We start from the raw sequence: 22,489 nt of genomic DNA on the forward strand, positions 1-22,489 counted from the left end.
GTTAATGTTGGGAAGAGGGTCGCTTAACAGAACAAAATCTCAAACAAAATTAACAGGACTCCGTTGCTTGATTTCCCAAATCAGGCGAGGCTCAAAATACCTAGAGAGGTGTGGCTGGTGCAGCAGTGGCCGGGACTGGAAACAGTTGGATGCGACCATCTCTGGCGCTTTTGTTCAACCTTGAAATCTTCACCACAGGATACTGTCTGAGCAGAGAAACAAATGTGAGAAACAAAGAGAGATCTAGCGGAAAGCCTCTGGGACCAAGGAGGGAAGGTGGGGCTCTGGGTTGACCGTGGCATCCGGTGCCCGCTGTTAATAATAGAGTCGCGGTGCGTTTATAAGGTGCTTGATTAAACAAAGGCGCTGTGTGATTAGAATAACTAACAACAGCCCCACGTCGGAGTCGCCGCCTCCGACGTGGGCTATTTGCGCCGAGCGTCGTTTGCGGAGAGCTAAAGCTCACCTGACTCCAGACGCTGAACACAAGTGCTGTGGCATCCTGGGCCACTCAGGCTGGCAGAGGCGGCCCCCTGAGCGCACGAGGCGCCCCAGGAGGGGGCGGGACCCACGGCCGTCCCGCCCGCACAGCCGCGCGCGCCGCGGGCACCTGCAGCCGAGCCGCCACCCGCAGTCACAGCGCGTGCGGCGGTCGAGCCCGGTCGCCACCTCCTGCTCTGCTTCTCTCCCGCCTGCCGCCGCGCTGCACGCCTCGAGCGCTCCCTCGGCCCCGGCGGGGACCGGGGACCCCGCAGCCGCCGCCATGCTGCCCGTGCTCTACACCGGCCTGGCGGGGCTGCTGCTGCTGCCGCTGCTGCTCACCTGCTGCTGCCCCTACCTCCTCCAGGACGTGCGGTACTTCCTGCGGGTAGCCAACATAGCCCGGCGGGTGCGCAGCTACGGGCGGCGGCGGCCCGTGCGCACCATCCTGCGGGTCTTCCTAGAGCAAGCACGCAAGACCCCGCACAAGCCCTTCCTGCTGTTCCGAGACGAGACGCTCACCTACGCCCAGGTGGACCGGCGTAGCAACCAAGTGGCGCGGGCGCTGCACGATCACCTGGGCCTGCGACAGGGGGATTGCGTGGCCCTCTTCATGGGCAATGAGCCGGCCTACGTGTGGCTCTGGCTGGGACTGCTCAAACTGGGCTGTCCCATGGCGTGCCTCAACTACAACATCCGTGCCAAGTCTCTGCTTCACTGCTTTCAGTGCTGTGGGGCGAAGGTGCTGCTGGCCTCCCCAGGTGAGCTGCAGAGCGCCGGCCCTAACCTTGGGAGGTGGGAAAAGGCGGCTCCTTGACTTGGTTTCGTGGTTGCAGTGTGGTGGGAGGCCCGGAAGCGGGAAAAGAGGTCAGTTCCAGATGTACGACGCTCATTAATAATCTTTAGACTCACTAGATGTAAAGTGGCCTGTCTTTCGAAGCACTGTGCTAAGTGCTTTAGTCCTCCAGTGCGGAGTCCAGATTACTTTATAATACCTAACACAATGCCGAATCCTATACCACTCGTGCTTACACTGTTGTTTAGAGATGACCAGAAGAAATGTGTATCCGTGTTCTGCGCGAGGCAGTACCCACTCACCCTCACTGCTAACCCAGGGGACCACTGTATATGAACAATGTTGTTTTTAATCCTCGCAACACATAAAGGATATTAAATGGGGTTTCTAAGTGCAGCCCGGAGATTCAAAGCTTCACACCCACAGTCGAAGGAAGACTTGAGGTTATCCAGAGGGATCCACTTCTAAATCCATTCCTCCCGGAACTTAAAACATTTACATTAAAATTCAGAGGGCCTTGGATGAGAACTGCAGTGGATCCAGACTCTGGCTTTGCTATACTTGCAATCATGGGAAAGTCCTTTCCTCAGCTCCCAGCAGTTAGTCTCTGAACTCCATCAGCAGCAGCTGCTTCTCACAGTCAGTAAGGAGAGACCTAACCAGGGTAAGGTAGAATAGACATTAGTAACAATACAGAAGATGAGCAGATCCAGAAGTCTCTCTGGGATGCCCGTATACATGCCTCTGTTGTATGATTGAGGGAACCGGCAAAATTTTCTAGCCCAGCTCAATCTTCAAAGCCCACGTTTCTTATACAGTGCCATCTACACAGGTGCATGCTTTAAAGAGTCAAGAATCTCTCTGCTCTGCCCTTCGCTTCACAGCTCAGGAAACCGAGATGAACCAAGCAGTTTGCCTAGTGCCCTCAAAAGTCTAAATGCCCATTAACTTCTAAGAAACCAGGAAGTTTATAAACCTGTCACATGTGACATAGAATATGTAATATGAAAAACAGAGGCTTCAAAACTAAAGTTTAAAAGTAGAGAGATTATTTTAAAGGCAGCAAATAATGCAAAGGGCCTGGTTCTTCAAAGACACTTCCCAACAGTCTCTAAAGACTGGGAGGCTATCAAAAGCCTGTTCTGTTGCCGGCTTTCTCAGAACGAAGTCGTTAATGCAGTGGCCTGTGTTCCACCTGAGAAGCACTTCAACATCTCCTGCTTAGACTTCCCTGCTCCACTTGGGGGAACTTCACAGGGCTTTTTTCATAGGGCAGTTGTTTAACCCTCAAAGAGATTGAAGTTTAAATGATTAATGAGTTTGATTTTGTAACAAAGTCAGAAACACAACTACCTATAGGTTGGGTTTCCCTGATCTGAACTGCTCAGACCCAAAAGTGTCCAGGTTTCATATGTTTTCAGATTTTGGAATATTTGTGTATATATCCAGGTCCAAAGACTTTACCTGTGTTTCGTATACACCATATTGCCTGAGCATGAAGGTAACTTTATACAGTGCACTTAATAATGTTGTGTGAGAAAACAAAGCTACTTGCTGTGGTGTTGTAGAATCGTGGTCACACTCAAAAAAAAAAAAAAAAAAGAAGAAGAAGAAGAAGAAGAAAGAAAGAAAGAACGAAAGAAAGACAGAAAGAAAGAAAGAATGAATTATGGAGCACTTTAACTTTCAAATTAGGGATGCTTGACCAGTACTTCCTGCCTGGTGTAGACAGTAGTGGCCTGCCACAGGACACCATGTTTACATGGAGAATATACTGAAATTCCTACATTCAAATCAGACTTCACCCTAACTTGTCAGTGGGCCTAGAGTTCTCACTAGGATTAAGATGGGACACAGTTTAAAACCAAAATATCCCCCCCTCTTTTGTTTTCTGAATCCCTGAGATTTCTTTCTATGTGACACAGAATTGCCCTCTGACCTGAAATCGTTCCCGAGAGTCCAAAGTTGCACGTTTGGTAGCTGTGCCATGTGGAAATGTGCAAACTAACCTTTGAGAACAACCACATGTTTGAGAAAGTTTCTTTCTCCAAATAACAGAGATACCTTTGTACATCGTACACTCTGACCTGGAGTGGTCTCTGTAAAGAAAACCAGAGTCCAGAGCAGATGTGGATGTGCTGGAGTGGAGAAGTATTGCCTGCACTGGTTCTCAGGATTGTTTGGGTAAGGCAGGGCCTTAGGCAGACTAAGCCTTTCAGTTTCATACGTTTGTACCCACAAAAAGAAACGTTAGTAAACACGAGAATTATCCCTAAACTCATTAGGGTTGTGGTGGGACCAGCCCAGCCCTTCTTCAGCTCCTGGTGATCTGAGGACTAGGCTTTGAGACTCAGAATTCCATTTGTTTGATAGCCAAACAAACCAAAGCCTGGAAGAGGGCATCACTTGCCCAGGTCTCTGTGGATAGCAACAGGGACCTAGAGACACAGGCAGATTTTTCCTCCCACTTCCAAGACACTTGTTTATTCAATCAACAATCTGAGCGTGGTACAGAAAGGTGAATTAGTTTTGTATTAGTATTTAATTAGCACATATATTAGGTTTAATTCTGACATTTCTGTTTAACACTTGTTTCTGTATGCTGCGTGTGGTGGTGCACACCTTTAATCTCAGCACTCAAAAGGTGAAACCAAGGCTAACCTGCTCCACCTAGCAATATCCAGGCCAGCTAGAACTATGTCATAAGGTTCTGCCTCAGAAAAAAAAAAAAAAAATGTCGATTCTCCCATTCTGCTCTGATGTCTGCCTGATGCCCCTTGTCCCCTTTCACCCCCACCCACGGTTTTCTTTCTGCATGTCACTTGTGTCCTTCCCCCATCTTCAACTCTTTTTCCTCCTCTCATGATCTTGTATACATACACACACCCTGTAAGCTAGAACCCGAAAGTGAGAGAGAACATGTCATTTTTATCTTCCTGAGTCTGGATTACCTCATTTAATACTCTTCAAGCATTCTCTTGCAGATTTCTGACTTCACTTTTCTTTACAGCTGAGTAAACAGCTCTATTGTGTATGAGTACGTGTTCATTGTCCACTCATCCAGTGACGGACTCAGCTGCCCAGTCCTTGCTATTGTGAATACTGTAGCAGTGAGCAGGGAAGTTTAGCTGCTCTGTGAGTGAATGCCCAGGAGAGATAGATCTGGGTCATATAGTAGTTCCATTTTAAATTTTTTTGGAGAAAACTCCATGCTGGTTTCCATAATGCTTTTACTGGTTTGCATTCCCAGAAGCAGGTGATAAGGGTTCCTCTTTCCCGGTATCCTGTCCAGAAAGAACATGGCCCTTCCAAAACCCTTCCCAAGAATTTCTTGTTGTCTGGGAAAAGAAAATGTCTCTGCTTCATAACTCTTTTTTTTTTTTTAAGATTTATTTATTTATTTCATGTATATGAGTAGCTGTCTTCAGACACACCAGAAGAGGGCATTGGATCCCATTACAGATGGTTGTGAGCCACCATGTGGTTTCAGGAATTGAACTCAGAACCTCTGGAAGAGCAGTCAGTGCTCTTAACCTCTGAGCCATCTCTTCAGCTCCCTGGGATACTCATTTGACCCTGTTGTTTTCCCAGATTTTGCAAAAGAAAGGTATTAACAGGGTGGGTGATCTGTGTTAATATTGATAAGTCTCTTGAATGCACAAAGCCACTTTGGAGACAATGTGAGGAAAGAGGCAGCTAGAAATATTCCTCTCCTGTCCCTTTGCTGTTGACTTCTGGATGAAGGTCAGTCTGCCTGGGATGAGACAGAATCTCAAAGTCGCTTTAATTTGCATTTCCCTGATGGATAAGGTTGTTACATGCTTTTTGGAATACTTACTGTTTCCACTTGTGTTTCTCCTTTTGAAACCCCTCCACCCCACACCCCATAATTTTGTTAGTCCCTGTGTTGATTGACAGGCTTTTGGAGTATCTAATTTTTGCAGTTGTTTACACATTCTAGATATTAGCCTCTTGTCTGAGGTAGCTGGCAAGGATTTTCTCTATCCTGTAGGCTGTCTGTTGGCTCTACTTGTAATCTCCTTTGCTGTGCAGAAACTTCCCTTTCATACAGTCCCATTTGTTAATTCCTGAGACTTAATTCCTTAGACTTAATTTGTTAATTCCTGTGCCGTTGGCATCCTGTTTAGAAAGCTCTTGCCTATGTCTTGGAGTTTATTCCTCACACAGTGGTTTTCTCCAACGGCTTCAGTGTTTCAGGTTTTAAACTAAGGCCTTTTGATCCACTTTGAATTTATTTTTTTTAGCAAGATTAGAGACATGGATCTAATTTCATTCTTCTATAGATGGATATCCAGTTTGTTTCAACACCATCTGTTGAACAGAATATCTTTTTCCAGTGTATTGTTATACCTTTGTTAGCCTTTAGGTGGCCACAGCTGTGTGGGTTTATTCTTGAGTCCTCTGTTCCATCCTATTGGTCAGCATGTCTGTTCTGTGGCAACACCATGCTGCCTGTGTCACTATGGCTCTGCAGTGTAATTTGAAGTCAGGTGTTGTCTGAGGCCTCCAGCAGCGTTCTTCCTGCAAATAACTTACTTTGGTTATTTGTGGTTCTGGAGAGGTGAACTTAATTCTGTATTTTAAATTTCAGCTTTTCAGCTGATGAGAATTCTTGAACTCTTTGTTACCAAGAGCATGTACATGGGCTAGAGAGGTGGGTCAGTGGTTAAGAGCACTGGCTACTCTTTCGGAGGACCTGGGTTCATTCTCCAGTGCTCCGTGTGGCAGTTAACAACCATCTGCAACCCTAGTCCCAGAGGATCTGATGCAAAGACATGTATGTAAAAGAAATATACAGTGGTGACAGTGGTGTTTGTCTTGAGAATTAACCCAGCCAGCTTGACTTTTAGGGACTCTTAAGGCTTAACAGTCTCAATTCTAAAAAAACAAAAAAAACAAAAACAAAAACAAAAACCTCCCAATTGCAAATCAAGGCTCATTAACACTTGCCAGAGTTATCACCCAGAGAATGTGGTTTTTCTCTATGTTGTACATTCCAGGAGCCTTCCCCTTGGCAGAGTATAATCTTATTAACCATGTGGAAAAATATTGTCTTCAGGAAGATAAACCTCGGTCTCTGTTGAAGCTGACAGAAGACAATGTTCTTATTCCCCTCTCCTCTCTCTCTCTTTCTCTTCCCCCACCCCATTGTGGTGTGTATGTGGTATGTAGTATTGGCTGCTCACCTCTGTCACTCTGCCTTGTTCCTCTGGAGCAGTTTAAACATGGAACTCATTGGCCGTCAGCGAGGAAGCCCGAGACATCCTCCTGCTTCCACCTGCACGCCCTTCCCTGAAGCTCTAGGGTTATGGAGTGAATGGGACCACACCTACCTTGTATGTGGATGCTGGGATCCACACTCCAGTCTTCACACTAACACAGCAAGCATCTTAACCATGCACCCATCTCCCCAGCCCACCCATCATCGCGTGTATCCCACCACCCAGCATGCACTGCTTTCTCTGGGAGTCTATTTTCCCTCTTCGATGTAAACCGAGGAGGAGCTGACAGATCTGCTCCACAGCCTTCGGGCTTCACCTTTACCTTCCAAGCTTTCAGTAAAGCTTGAGTTACTCTGTCCATCAAGATGCACAGTGATGACCTTATTACTCTTACCCAAAGTCCACGTACTTGAACATACACAGGGCAAGTCAAGAGAACACCCACTTCAACAAGGCAAAGGCACATGGTCAAAGCTTAAACCACAGTGCCAAATGCAATTACATTGGAATTTCTAATACCCAACTATAATTTCATTTTGTGTGTCCCTGTCCATTTGTAGAAATAGGGTTACTGGTGTGTCCCTGCATCACAGGGTTGCTGTAAAATCAATGTAGTGTGTGTAAGGATACCTTACAAAACATTCTAAACAAATGAAAATGTAAAGCCTATCTGTTTGAGGATGGCAGGCATATCAGATGCTGTGATATGCCTCCTGTTGCCTTCCAGCCTTGAGTACACCTTCCTCGGCTTCCAGGAGCCCTCAGCTGAGACCCTTTCCAGGACCTGCTTTAGCTAAAGAGAGTTAATACACACATGCACGCGCACACACACACACACACACACACACACACACCAGTCTGAGGGCATTCTGTGAATGAGCCAGTCTGAGTGGCTAACAGGAAAGCATAGAGGCAGGGGTCAGCTCCCTTAATTTGAGACAGTGCTGAGGGCCCATGTCAGGCCCAGATGAGGCTCTGCTGGGGAGGCCTCTGATGTACTGTATTGGTTCTTCTATCTAGTGTGCACTTCTCTATCTAGTCTACTTCCCCTGGTCACCCCACAGGTAGAGCCTCCAAGACCATGCCTGTTGCGGTAAATCTCTTGCCCATAGGGAGTCCATAGAATAACGACACAAGTCAATAAGTATCAAATGAATGCTGCATGCCTAGATTGGGCAGATTTACCATTAATCTACACTATTCCCTGGCTATTTGAGCTCTTAACAACTTGCGGTTTCCTAGGTCAAGGTCTTCTTCGTCTTCTCTCTCTCTCGACCAACTGCCCTCTCTCTCGACCAACTGCCTTCTCTCTCGGCCAACTGCCCACCCTGCGCCGCCTTCCTCCCTCTCCCCCTCGGCTCTCCTTGTCTCCTCCTTTTCCTGCCTCTGGCTCCTCCCACTCCTCTTCTACTGCCCAATCACTGGCTGTAGCCTTTATTTAACAAATTTGATTGGACAGAAGGTTTACAAGATTCACTCCTTTGCAGCCCCTCCCAGGAGTGGAGTTACCATGACAACAAGAGGCTAGGGCTATCCACCACACATGCCCTACACAGACTTCAGCTTCCCAGTCCAGAGGACCTCAGACTACAACAAATACGAGTACTTGAGGTTTTTGTATCCTAGTTGGTTGTCATATCAGCTACACAGCTAACAGATAACATTCACACGGAAGTTTATATGTCAGTTTTCACAGCAGTAGCTTTCACTTAAGGGAGGGAAGGCTTCTCTAGTAAAATGAGCAAGACCCTGGGACCGCAAGGTGACACCCACGTAAATCATATTGGGCAGGGGTAATGACTGTCCCTTCTGTCAAGGAAAAGGATCATAGACCAAGCACCTGCTGAGAGCCTCAGATGCAGAAGTCATTGCATTCCATTTGATTAAAGCCTTATCCACTCAAAGTATCCCAAGTTGCAAATCCTTTTAAGTAAGCAGTTTCAACTTGCTCCTGGCCTTCTGCACAGATGCACTCCTTTGTACAAGTTATGATCCCTTAATCTCAAGGATTTCCCATAAACTAGAAATGAATCTTGTCACACTGTGTACTAAGCATCCTGGAACATGTATGCTCAGACCTGTGTGGGAGCCAGAGAAGAGAGCAGTCAACTGTGCCGAAGTGAAGGCGGTAGAGAGACTTACCCCCTGGGCTCCCTAGAAGGAAGACCAGGGACTTTAAGGAGACATGGGTGAAAGACCATATTTAAGTAGGTGGAACAGCCTGGACAAAGGTTAATAAATACAAGCAGGTTTAATATGGGCTTCACGTGGATCATGTGAGCAGAGGCAAGGGTCAGAGGACAGACCGTCAGAGGTGGCATCAGAAAGGCCGGCAGGGATGAGACTATGAGTCCCTCCCAACAAGGAGAGTGGGCTCCGTCAGAAGGGATGTGCAGTCACTGAAGAACAGTAAATGGGGGGCACTGGACAATGAGCAGTAGTGAGGCAGATATGCTGCAAACAGAGAGGCTGACAGCAAGGAGGCTGGTTAAGAAGCAATTCCTTGTTAACTCCAGGGAGTCCCATACCCTCTTCCAGCCTCTACAGACAGCAGCCAGGCATGTGGTACGTATGCATGCATGCAAGCAAAGCATCCATACATGTAAAATAATAATAAGTAAGTCTGTTCAAAACAATAGATATACTTAATTCAGTTATTACGATTCAGGACAGATAAGCTTTAAAAAGATTTCATTTTATAGATTAAGGGCAGGAAATCAAAGTAGTTTTTTTTTTTTTTTTTTTAAAACTCAACCCGTGGAAAAATGGATTTCTTTGTGACACCTGTACTCCCGCATGTGATTCAGACTTTACAATAATAATGAATGTGTGGTATGTTCTGAAAATGCCTATTGGTGCTTTGGTGACATGCACTGAAACTGTTTGGGTTTTGTCAATGCTCGTTTCTGTGATTTCTTCTACAAACCATCGGTTGAGCTCATGAAACCATCAGGACTCAACTTTAATTAATTCTTTCAGATATTGGAATCATGGGGGGCAGGCTATGAATGTGTGTGTCTGTGTGTGTCTGTGGGTGTGTTTGTGTGTTCGTGGGTTTCTGTGTGTGTCTGTATGTGTGTTTGTGTGTCTGTGGGTGTCTGGGTGTCTGTATGTATCTGTGTGTGTTTGTGTGTCTGTGGGTGTCTATGTGTGTCTGTATGTGTGTGTGTTTGTGTCTCTGTGTGTATGCTTTCAAACACATCAAGCTTCATACTAAAATTCAGAACTAGAGAGGCATGGTGGCACATTCCTTTAATCCCACCACAGGGGAGGCAGAAACAGGTGGATCTCAGAATGTGAGGCCAGCCTGGTCTACATATCAAGTTCCAGGACAGCCAGGACTACATAGTGGAACACTGCCTCAAAAAATTCATAACTAAAAGTATCACTTGTATTGATACATTTTTAGAAAAATAAAGGTTGATACAAAGCATCATGAAGTTTATGGGCCTCTGTACATGCCTAATCAGCTAATATACTTTGCTTGGATTTTTTTCACTAACTTAAGACCTACAAGAAGCTGTTGAGGAGGTTCTTCCAACCCTGAAAAAGGATGGCGTGTCTGTCTTTTACGTAAGCAGAACTTCTAACACAAATGGCGTGGACACAATACTGGATAAAATAGACGGAGTGTCGGCGGAACCCATCCCGGAGTCGTGGAGGTCCGAAATCACTTTTACCACACCTGCATTATACATTTATACTTCGGGTACCACAGGTAAATAAGAGAGGATTTTCAAGAGTCGGGCCCACCCTGAAGGATCTAACCACTGACCTGACCTTTTAAATATTGTTGCTCTTGGGAAAACTTATCAGATAACTAATACTTCAGGGACTTCAGAACTCACCTGTGAAATCTTCATCACATGTGATCTTATTTCATCACCTGTGATCCCATTGGCCTTTCCCCAGCTCCACACACATCCAGTCAGTTACTCTAAAACACATAAACAGTTAACAAATAACTGGGGAGTGGGGGAGTAAAGCTGAGATAAGATCCTGAACAGGCTACTAGAAAATTATAATGCTTATTTTATTTTGTTCCTTTTATATCCAGAGTCCATCTATAATATGTGATCATATAAACGGGACACACCAGAGGACAACTACGGGGTGATATCTGTTTGGGCTGGTTTTTCCTATGCAATATTGATGCATAGGGCCTGAAACACTGTATGTCATCAGGTGCACACTAGCATGTTGTGGACTATTGAGAAACATTGCAGATTCTGCCACTTGAAACAAGCAATGTCCATGTCACCGTAGTACAGGTTCTTCAAGAGACTCAAAATCATTACTCATTCAGCGCTCTCCTGCCCTTGAATCTGCCCATTTCATAGGCTAATCTGCCCATTTCATAGGCTCAGAGACTTATAAAGAGATTAAGGACAAGAAGTAAAGTGTCAAGACTCACCTTCTGAGCTAACTTCAAACTCATACAATTAAAGTGGTAACACCCCCTTCCTAATTTGTGTAATAAATATTCAGAGTCTGCCTATCAAAAGCCAGGGAAACTGTTACCAAACTGTAACAAGCTGAAGCCTATGGAACAAATGTGGGAAAGAGGGCAGGAAGCCAGGCCCAAGTGCTGATAGTGATAAACCTTGTTACTATGCTGAGAAAATTAAATTATGAGTCATGTATGCATTCTCCTTGCTGATTAATCAAAGGTTAAGACTGAAGGTTCTGTTAAGCCTGTATCTCAACACCAGCCCACAGAATCTCTGTCCTTTGCCCCATCAGGTCCTCAGTAGCCATGGGATAGATTGCAGAGGCTAGGCCTCAGTTTAACATGAATGTGGGCATCTCTATCTTAAATAGATAAGAAGAAGCAGCTTGGGATGTAAAGCCTACGCCAGTAACTTGCTGTGTGTAACTTTTTATTTATCAAAAGTTCAAAATCGACATGCCAACAGAAAGGTGGATGTTGTAAGTAACCAACTGTCCAGTGCATACGGACACTGCCCTAATACATGGGACGTCTACCTTTAGAGAGGCTGGAAACTTTTATTATAACTGAGATGAAGTGAGCTTTTGGTTTGTGATGGGGAACGCCAGTCCTAACACTGGAAAGTGTGGGACTTCTCCATGGGACACGTTTTAGCAAGGAAATGGAAAACTCATGTTCAGGAGAGTGTTCTAACACTCCAAAGATCAATCCCAATAATTCAGCCTTGATATTATCAGGAAAACAGAGTAGTTGATGTTGATTTTACTGTTTGCTTTACCTGTGGATGAAATATTTTCATCTTACTCTTATATAAGGTAATTAAACAAGTCTATTTAAGCACTTAGAGAGCAAAGTGTTTTCCCTCAAAGGAAATCGGTAGCACAAAATGATGTAATCGTTACAAAATATTCTTCTTGATTAATCAGTGTAAAATGTTAAATTAGGAAAGTTCTGGAAGTACTCAAAGCACAGACGATGAATCCTTTTAAAAATGCAACTCAGGCCGGGTGGTGGTGGCACACGCCTTTAATCCCAGCACTTGGGAGGCAGAGACAGGTGGATTTCTGAGTTCAAGGCCAGCCTGGTCTACAGCGTGAGTTCCAGGACAGCCAGGGCTACACAGAGAAACCCTGTCTCGAAAAACCCACCCAAAAAAAAAAGGCAACTAAGAACTTTTACTCCTCAAACAAGTCTTTTCTGTGGTGAATACAATTGATCCATTGACAGTCTCTTCTAATTCCTAATGTTAGTACAGAGTGGGAAGTCACCATTGGTCCTGTGCCCTGCAGCACTGACAGAGGAGATGAATTTGGAATTGTGTTCACTGTGATAGGCCACTTGCTGACCACAGAACAGACTATTGCATGGGGCAGTGCATGGGTAAGGCCTCAGAGACCTGCCTTCCTCCTCACGAAGTAGAGTTGCCTACTTGGGCCTTAAGCTCAAGCTGAGCCCCTAAGGAGGTAATCATCCATGAGAAGTATTGAAATCATACTTTTAAAAGAATGCCTTTTTAATTGTGCAAATTATTGTTAAGAAAATGCAAGTGTGCTTAGTTTAGCCCACTAAAGCTACAGTAGATACCATTTACACTTCTCAGATTGGCAAAAGGCCCAGTGTTTGCACTTTCATTGGCAAGGCTATGAGGAAGCATTCTCATGTCTTACAGGCCAGGGGGTGAGTGGGGATCCCCCTCATAACTGGCAATGTATTATTTACATACTCAGATTACAGTGACATATTTTTCTGCCCTGTGGCATCATTCGTGGTGTGAATTGCTATGTGAACAAGGTATTTCACAATGACATCACCTGAATTAGCAAAATTATATAAACAAATCATAACATTCTCCTATAACAGAAATGAGGCAGCGGGGAGAAGAAATTAATGGCTGCATACGTGAGGGAGGTCTATAAATGTGAACAGATCTTCTCCCCCCCAAAAAAGTGTACCATACTTGTATTTTGAATGGAATTGGCAAATGCATATTATTACAAATGAAACGGGTGAGTTGTCTGCACTATGGAGTCTCTGAAAATTAGCTTTCTTATCTGTGGATTGGACAAGGTCATTTGTTTTATCTCTTAAATTGAAATTTTTGAAAATTTCCTCACAAAGTAGTGAGCCTAGAGTAAGAATCCAATCCATTCAGATCAGCACTATGTCAGCTGCCTGTCTCAGGACTCAGCAGACTATGCCTTGAGAACCAAACACAGCTTCACATGTTCAAGCTGCCATTAAGGCTTTACGTCTATGCACAGTTGCTTTCAGCACACTAGCAGAGATGGGTCAGTACAGCAATGACCATATGACCCCACAAACCCTAAAATATTTACTCTCTGGTGTTTTTCAGCAATTAAAAAAGCATACACAACATGTCTGACTGCTCATCCACCCCACCTACCTTCATGTAATTCTCCCTGCACAGTGTGAGAGAATTTTATAACCAGATCTCCCTCCCATGCTATAAAGGCCAGCCTGGCTCACCGATGCCTTCTCTTGTGTTGTTACAAAGGCCTTCCAAAAGCTGCAACCATTAATCACCATCGCCTATGGTATGGGACTGGCCTTGCCTTGGGGAGTGGAATTAAGGCTCATGATGTCATCTATACCACAATGCCCCTGTACCACAGTGCAGCCCTCATGATTGGCCTTCACGGATGCATCGTGGTTGGTAAGTTCAATTTCTCCACAGGTATCAGCAGTTGACACACACATCTGCTCAAAGGGAAACAAATCTAGCTACTTTCCCATCTGCCAGAGACAGTATTTGCTTCCGCATTGACTACAAGGCCTTTTAGGTCACATGTCATGAGCAAGCACATAAAGTAATTTCTATCTCCCTGTGCCCTAATTGTTCAATATATCTAGGAAGACATTCCTGTAAAATGATGTATGCCTTTACCCCAGGCCGAAACACTAGATTCTTAGATTCTGTAAGTAACTCTCTGGCGTCAGAAGCTTGCCTGTCACTCTCTGTCAGCCTCTGACTGAAGCTTCTCTCACCACTGTCCTTTTTTTATTCATCCTTACTTTGAAGCTTCCTGGTGTTAGTCGGTGTAACGGCCCTGCCGTCAGCTCCCCTTTCCTTCTCAAACATCACCTTCCAAACAGGAGTTGGCATCGTCCATCCCTTCAGGAGAACTTTTCCTCATGGAGGTTTACCCCATAGCCCTCTCTTTGAGAAAACTATTCTTTATTCTTTCACTGAAGTAAATTAACTTGACTTTCCTCTCATGTGACACTTCATTTTAAATAAGCCTTGGAAATAGACAGGTCAATTTGAAATAAAATATATAGCACACATAATTGTGTGTGTGTGTGTGTGTGTGTGTGTGTGTGTGTGTGTGTGTGTGTGTGTGAATGTTTGTAAGTCTGAGCCCTGGTGGGATAGTGTTAGAGGCAGGGCATTTAGAAGTGTTAGGCAGTGTGTGGAGCTTTTGAACATTGGGTTGGTTCCCTGATAAGCAGGTAGAGTCTCCTCACTTGCTCTGCCATTCCCCTTAAGAGGGTGTGGAGAGATGGCGGCTGTTCCCAGACCAAAACGAGCATCCTTGCTAGACACTGGATTTGCTGATACCTTGCTTTTGAACCTCCAAAACCGGGAGAAATTTAGTGTAAGTTAGCCTGACTATGATCATTTTTTATAGCAGCTTGAACTAAAATTCTTGGTTCAAGCATCTGTTTCTCTCCTTTGTCTACTCTCATCAACCCTGAAGTCCTTTGCCTGGCAACAGCCCCGCCCTTCAGGAGCAAAGCTGCCGGCATGAGGCACACTACTGGATCTTCAAGAAGAGAGTGGTTTGGAGTCTCCAGAGCAGGCAGACAGTACCTTCAGCACCACAGACACCAGCCAGAGGAGAAGAGTCGTTTTGAAAGTCTCTTCTCAACACTAGTCTTTGGTATATTTAGGAGTAAAAATAATCGAATAGCATGGAAAGTGTGTGCGGGCTTCCTGTTGCTACTACAACAAATTGCCAGAAGCTCAATAGCTCCCAGCAACACAGATATGTTTTCTTACTGTTCTGGAAATCGGGAGTCCTAAAGCCAGCTGTCTGCAGCCGGGCTGCATTCACTCAGGATGCTGAAGATCCATGTCCTGGTCTTCTCCACTTTTAGAGGCTGCCTGAGTGAATCCCTTGGCTCATGGTCCCTTCCTTCATCTTCAGAGCTTGCCCTCCAACTCCCCTGTTTACATCGTCTCCTCTTTAAAGACCCTTACGATTGGGTAAGGAGATGATAGTGGGAAGACCTGACCACCTCCTGGCCCTTGGCCTAATCACAGTAGCTCATGCTTTGCCCCACAAGGTCATATAGTCATGGCTCTGGTAGCAATTCTTTCTTCTGTTCTTCCTTTCCCCCTACCCTTCCCCTTCCCCTCCCTCCCTTTCTTCCCCCCTCTCCCTCCCTATTCCCAGGATCCCCCTCCTCTCCTCCATCTCATAAACTTCATTTGGGCACCAGATGATATTAGAAGGATTCTCCATGGATCTTCTCCTTTTCCATATATTGGAGGCTCACATGGGTGATAATAAGTCTTCATTATGCTTTGCATTAAGTATAATAGGTACTCAGCATGTGTTTGATTTAGCTCATTTTTAATTTCCTAATTGGAGAGGTGTTTTCTGTACCTTTTCTATAGGGGCCACTTTAGCTTTGCGGAGCAAATTCTCAGCCAGCCAGTTTTGGGACGACTGCAGGAAGTACAACGCCACTGTCATTCAGTACATCGGTGAACTGCTTCGGTACCTCTGCAACACACCCCAGGTAACACAACCCATGCTTCAGTGTCTTCTCAAAATCAGTGGGATATTCAAGCCTCCTGGGATCGCACCAGGCATCTACTGGTCCATCTATCTCAGTTCTCTGTTTAGATGATGGTTGTTGTCATAGTAACACACCTGATAACACACTCAGCATAGAGACAGACCTTGATGGAGAACAGTGACTGTTAATTTTATTGCAATTTTTGTTCTCTGTCTTGTTACATGGTTTTTCACCTTTCCCTTCCCAGGTCCTATTACCTTCCTGCTGGTGAAAAGCCACTGCTAGCCCCCATTTGAGTCAGTCATCCCTCTCCTGTCTCCGTGTCTGCCTCTCGTGCTGCATGTGTGTTTCTTGCCTCCCACCTTATCTGGACTGTGTAACTTTTTAATAGTCTTGTTTCCTCAACATCCCTTACCCTTCCTCCCACCAAAGCCATTGGGAAAACTTTGACTCGATGCTATTTAATGAAAAAATCTACCCCCAGCTTTGAAACAAGCAAATCAAATCTGTTCAAGATAACTCAAAGGGTCTTATGTCCACCCCTTTTGGAGCTATCCAGATACCTTGACAGGGTGTCAGGTATTCACAAAAACTCCCCCTGCACAGCCCCTGGTAACTGCCTTGGGACCCAATCAGGGTTTCTTAACACAGCTGCTGCTGCTGCTGCTGCTGCTGCTGCTGCTGCTGCTGTTGCTGCTGTTGTTGTTGCTGTTTTGGGACCTGCAAGTTTTGGCTTCGTGGACTCATTCTGTCCCATGCAGGATGTTTAGTGACATCTCTGACCTTCATCCAGAAGATACCAGTAGTAGCTTCCCTTTGTGCTAGCCTATGATAATTACAGTGTGGCCGATATTGCCATATGTCCCCAAACAGACAAATTGTATCCTTGCCGAGAACCACTTGACTGAACAGTATAGTACATCCACCAGATTTTAGTTCCTTTAGCTATTCAACAAAAATCAAACTCAGAGGACCCTGGAACTGATCAATGACCATTGGTAAGCGTCTGCTAAGTTCAACTTACATACCCCTTTGAGTCAATGTGGAAACAAACGATAAAAAAGATGAAAAGGGACCTCACCCTCCCCCACCAAGCTTCCTCTCATTCAGTCCACCTCTGCCCAGATGCCTGTTTGGCTCACTGGTAGCCCCTCCTACCAATAACCAAGTCTGCCCATCAAACTTGCCATTCCTTATGCCCCGTCTTGTTGCTACATCTCATGACTCCTATCCACCTTCATACCTGGAGGGTTGTTGTCTGTCATCCATCCCTTCCCACTAGTGAGAGTCTGTGCAGAGACTTTCTTCCCTGGCCCCCAGAATGGAGACTAGAAATGAGCGTCCCAAGCGCCAACATATTCTATTGACTAAACCTCTAAGTTCTTGCTCTGGGAGAAAAACTAAATAAATGTTTACTTGATTTGAGGGGATATTTTTTTTTCAAAATGTTTAGGCTTAGTGTCCTTGTAATTTTTTTTTTAATTCAACAGACACATAAAGGTCATAATTATCTATGGGCTAAAGCGGGACCTTTTCCACATCAGTGTTTCACCTGGTCCTCCAGACTACAAAGCCATCTATTAGAACCCAGAAACATGCGTGGGTCCTTCAGCTTGGCCTTTCTTCTCCTGTAAAGCACCCCCTTATCAATTAGATGTCTCCTGGTGGATGAGTGTTCTTCTATTGGTTTTAAAAGGAGCCCATTTTGGTCTGGGGAAAATAAAAATGCTTGTGTACACACATGCTTGTGTGGCATGTTTATGTTCTGGTGTACACACATGCTTGTGTGGCATGTTTATGTTCTGGTGTACACACATGCTTGTGTGGCATGTTTATGCTTCTCTGGTGTACACACATGCTTGTGTGGCATGTTTATGCTTTTCTGGTGTACACACATGCTTGTGTGGCATGTGTATGCTTCTCTGGTGTACACACATGCTTGTGTGGCATGTTTATGTTCTGGTCTACACACATGCTTGTGTGGCATGTGTATGCTTCTCTGGTATACACACATACACACTTGGATCCTTTCTATTTTTAATTAATGTTATCTCAATTGCTGGAAAACAACGATGAATTTTACACTTTCAAAATACTGTGTGCTATGATGTGTAATCAATCTGTGTGTGTACCCTTGTCTAGAACCGGATTCGGCTGCTCTGGGTTACCCGAGTGCTACCTGTGTGCAGACTACTTGTAAGCATTCTAAGGAATGAACCAAGTTATCTCAAAAAGCCCCTCGTAAAGGGATTTTATGAATCATGGGTCATTGTAGGTGATCCAGATTCTGTGCACTCAGGGAGAGGTTTAAGAAAGGTTTTAATGTCACCTGTGCCTATAGGTGAATATACCTCATATACCAATAAAAGAAAAAAAAGAAAAGATTAAAATAAAAGAATTGTATGAACTCAAAAAAAATTGGGTAAAAACTCAAACTCATAAACCAAACTCTGTATCAGGAACTGCCTCACTCTCATGGCCACTAAGAAGGATGGGCTGTCCTTAGAGGACTGATACCACTAACAGCCCGAGTACTGAGTCACAAGGGTACTGACCAGGCAAACCAAATGACTCGTGCATGGCATGGCTCATCCGGAGACTCCGGGGCAAGCACTGATAGGTGAAGGCTGCTATGGCTCCCCTCTTCTTAACCACATGCAGGAGCTTTCCTGGTAGAGCAGAGGGCATGGAACAGTGGTTCCGCAGGAATGGTTCTTCAGGCCACTGGCTTGGATTTGGCTCCTAGCAAAACATTGCATCAGAGCAAGGACCCTGGAGCCAGCAGTCCTATACCCTGACTCTGGCATTTGAACAGTGTAGTTAACCTCTGGAAATGTCAGCTTCCCAACAGCCAACACTGACATAATGCTGTTTTCTCTTAAGTAGAATCTGAATACAAAATGAGGTTACAGACACAAAGCGTATATCGAAGAGTCTGTCACTAGTAAATGTCTAACAAACGATAGCCATTACCAAAGCAAAGCTATTGACTGAGGTGGTTTATGCTTGTATAGTTGAATCCTCTGTATCTATTCTGCCCATCTTCCCTTGTAAAATCTGGACCTTGCCCTGCAGAGCATTCATTTACAATGAGGAGATAGCTCTGCCTCATGTCTTCAGTGGGGAGTTGGACTACTCCTATGTTGTTGATATAGTTGCCTAAAAACATTATCCTTTAAAAATATTTAATTATTTTTCCTTTTTAGATGTATTTAATGTGTGTATGTTTTACCTACATGTATGTCTGTGCATCATATGTGTGCCTGATGCCAGCAGAGATCAGAAGGGGAAATTAAATCCTGTAGAACTGGAGTTACATATGGTTGTGAGCCACCATGTGGGCGCTGGGAACCAAACCTGGTTCCTTAAGGTGGAGACACCTCTTTGGCCCCTTCCTTTAGGAAAGGGGTGTGTGTTAGTGCAAGATGTTGCCAAAGCTGAGTTTCAGTCCTCTGGTTAGGAACTAAGCAACGGTAAATGGTTCTCAATGAGATTCTGTGTCTCTCCTGGAGTGTGGGGGCAGGGGAGTGACCAAAGAGAACAAAGAGAGAGGCAGAGAGGAATCCTGAAACTTTCCAGGGGCCACAAGGAAAAGTCAAGATATTGGAAGGAGCTGAGAAAGACAAGGCAGTGGGGGAGCTGCAGGGTCTCAGCTTACCTCTCTGTTGATGTCTGCCATGCCCTTAACATGTGGTGGCCTCTCCGGTCTCTTCCAGCCTGAACCACCTGAATTCTGGTAGAAACTGGACAGAGTGGTGTGTGCCAGCACAGGGTACAGAGTAAACAGAGGCAAAACAGAAGAAAAGAGGGGAGAATCAGGAAGGTTGGCCAGAAACAATGAGTGTGACAGGCACATGGAAGTTCTCCAGCCAGGCAGAGAAGGGTGGCTTCAGGTTATCTGGAAGAACATGAAAAACATGTTGAAGAAGCCATCAAACAGCAAACAGGAAGTGGGCAGAGCATGTAGCCTAGGAAGCCTCTGCTCATCTTAAACGAGGACATGACAAAGTGTGCCTGGACAGCCTCACATGGAAGGGTGAGGTAGGAGGTGGAGTTTTTACATAGGGTTTGGAGCTGCAGTAGGGAGGGTTTGATGGAGGGAGAAAGGCCTCTTGGGTAAAGCAGGCAGGTGGAGCCTCCCTGTGTACATCACAGTAGATGTTAAGAACATGGACTTAGGAATTTTTGAAGATAATGAAGACCTTTTACCTCTTAGAAGTTGCACAGAAATGAGGGAGCCAAGAGAGGAAAGTACACAAGCTGCATTATCTAAAGAACTGAGACAGGCTAGACCAATACAATAATTCAGCAGTTAAGACCATTTGGACTAGAGTCTGATACCCAGCATCTACATAATGGCTCACAAGTCATAATGGAACAAGTCCAGTTCCAGGAGTTCTGACACCCTTTTCTATCCTCTGGCACCAGAATGCATGTGGTGCACATACATACATGCAGGCAGAGCACTCACACATCTCAAATAAATTAAATGTTATTTTAAAGCTAAAAGATATTACAACCTTGAACTACATAGAAATCTGAAAGGTGGATGGAACTAACATGTTAGATCCAAGGAAGGTAAAACCCAAGAGGCAGATAACAAGATAAAATTGGGGGGGGGGGGTGTTGTTCTCTAAGAGCATTTGAATTCTGACAGCAGCCCTGAAAACAAGGAGACAATGGTGTGATGCCTTCAGAATTCTAAGCAAAAGTTATTGCCCATCTAGAATTCTATACCCAGCTGTATTATCAGTTTTACAATAAGAGTATTTTCAAACTGGGCCTTGTTGCACAGTCCTGAAATCTAAGCTACTTGGGAGTAAAGTTTAATGAATCAAGAGATGAAAATGTAAACATTTAAGTAAGAAAGGTGGAGATAAGAAAGACTCCAAGAGTTAGAGTATCTTTCTCAGAGCTGTAAGCTAAGGGCAAATGGTTGAGGCAGAGAAATGAAATGAATACAATATTCTTCAATTTATTCATTTCAGTACTGATTTTTATGCTGTATACTTTTTCTCTCTCAGTTTCATTTTATTCTTCTTTTCCTTTATTCCTTCCTTTCTTCTCTCTCTCTCTTTCTTTTCTTTAGACAGAGCCTGATGTATCTGGCCTCAAACCAGCAAGTTCAAGGATGACCTTGAACTTCTTATCCCTCTGCCTCTGAAAAGAGTGATGTCCAAAGCTAAATTATGTGTATTTGGTTTTTTTGGAACAACTCTTTTGCTATCTTTGTGACCCTGGGCTCTTTCCAAGCTTTCCAAGGCTCTGTTTTTTCATTTGAAATATGTAATAAATACTTTATGATCTGTCTTGTCTGGTGTGTTTTAGAAACTTCAGTAAGACAGTACAGGCCAAAGGCTGACATATAGACAAGCCCTTGGTGAAAATATTCTTACTTTAATTTTCTGGTTTTCTACATTCTTCCCAGGACACCCTGACCTCTTACCTTTTACTAGTCACTAAATCCCAGTGGGAACCTAAGCCCCAGGTGTATTTGTGTGTCTTGTCTCAGCTCCAATGTAGAAGACAAAGTAGAGAAATGATAGAGAAAATGACCCACAGTTCATTCCTAAGGAAAGTGGTATGTATGGTAAAGATGTACCATGTCCCCAAGGGAAGGAAGAATGTGTGAGAGTCACACACCACTCTCAGCTACTGGCTAGCAAAAGGCAAAAGTAAAAACTGGGCCTCTTAGAAGTTCCCAGATCTCATTTGCGTCAGGAACATTTTCAGCCTTTGAACCTTAATCTGTTCTGCTAATAAGATCCCTGGGCTGTACTGTGAAAACTGAGCCCATGGCATTGTGATTGTAAACCTGCCACCCGCAGGTGTCTTGCTGCACCTGTGAGGCTGGCCAGCTGCCCACACACCTAGGCATCTGCACCCTAAACTCTGCCCTTGTGTGGATGCCCCGTCATGGGCTGCTCAGCATTCCCTGGTGGGGGTTGCTTATTTAAACACAGGGATTATGCTGTATGCAAAACACGGGCCCAGGGGATTCGGAGATATACTCCAAGGAAGACACATCTAATGAAAAAGAGACAGGCTGTTAGACAAGGAAGTGAATGACGTGTGTGAGAAGAGAACTGAGCTGCACGTGGAACTAGTAAGGTCGTGAATTTACACGTGGAAAGGCTCCTGTGCAGCAGGGCCACGAAGGCCTGGGTTAAGTGACAAGTACTTTTCAAATACTGGAATGTTTTAGTCTCAGAGTTCCCATGGAAGAGAGCAGGAAGGGAACTGGCTGAAAAATCTGACAGCCCTTTCTGAGGAGAAAAACATTTTTATGGGCAGTGGAACCCTACAATTAGTGGTAATATTAGGGAGTGATTGATAATCAGCATTCCAGGACAGCAGCCAACAAAAAGCCAGGACTGCCCAGCAAACAGGCACACCGTCTACCACTGACAGGTCCTTGGTAGTTGTGAAAGAGAACACAGTGATCTGTTGGACCTGTAGAGCCAATGAGGAGACTGCATTTCTAAGCAGCCAGGACACCCAGGATGTACACAGGTGCAAAACCCTTCAACTACTTTGACTGAGACTCTGGCCACTCGCTATACATTCTCCACAGAAAGATGGCTCAAAGGACCTATTTCTTCAGTGACAATCTATGCCCACCTCTTTATTTAGCGTGAGAAGGCCACAGTGAGCTTCACCACTTAAGTCTTTTGGCCAATCAAGCTACTTAAAAATTAATCATTACTAGCTGCTTCTAGGCCCTCCTGGAACCAATTCAAAGTTTTCCTTTTT

At 44.8% G+C, this 22,489-nt stretch overlaps 1 protein-coding gene across 1 annotated transcript in view; it reads left to right on the forward strand.

The window, feature by feature from the left end:
- The first annotated feature begins 460 nt into the window (after nt 1–460).
- The window catches only part of Slc27a2 (solute carrier family 27 member 2), a 35,496-nt gene continuing 13,467 nt past the window's right edge, over nt 461–22,489 (forward strand). Inside the window, 4 exon segments of the mRNA XM_034495528.2 lie at nt 461–1,241; nt 10,028–10,237; nt 13,485–13,643; nt 15,612–15,736. Of these exon segments, the coding sequence (XP_034351419.1) occupies nt 764–1,241; nt 10,028–10,237; nt 13,485–13,643; nt 15,612–15,736 (972 nt within the window). The 5' untranslated portion in view covers nt 461–763.

Source organism: Arvicanthis niloticus, chromosome 2 (genome assembly GCF_011762505.2).
Source record: "Arvicanthis niloticus isolate mArvNil1 chromosome 2, mArvNil1.pat.X, whole genome shotgun sequence".
Classification (NCBI taxonomy): Eukaryota; Metazoa; Chordata; class Mammalia; order Rodentia; family Muridae; genus Arvicanthis; species Arvicanthis niloticus.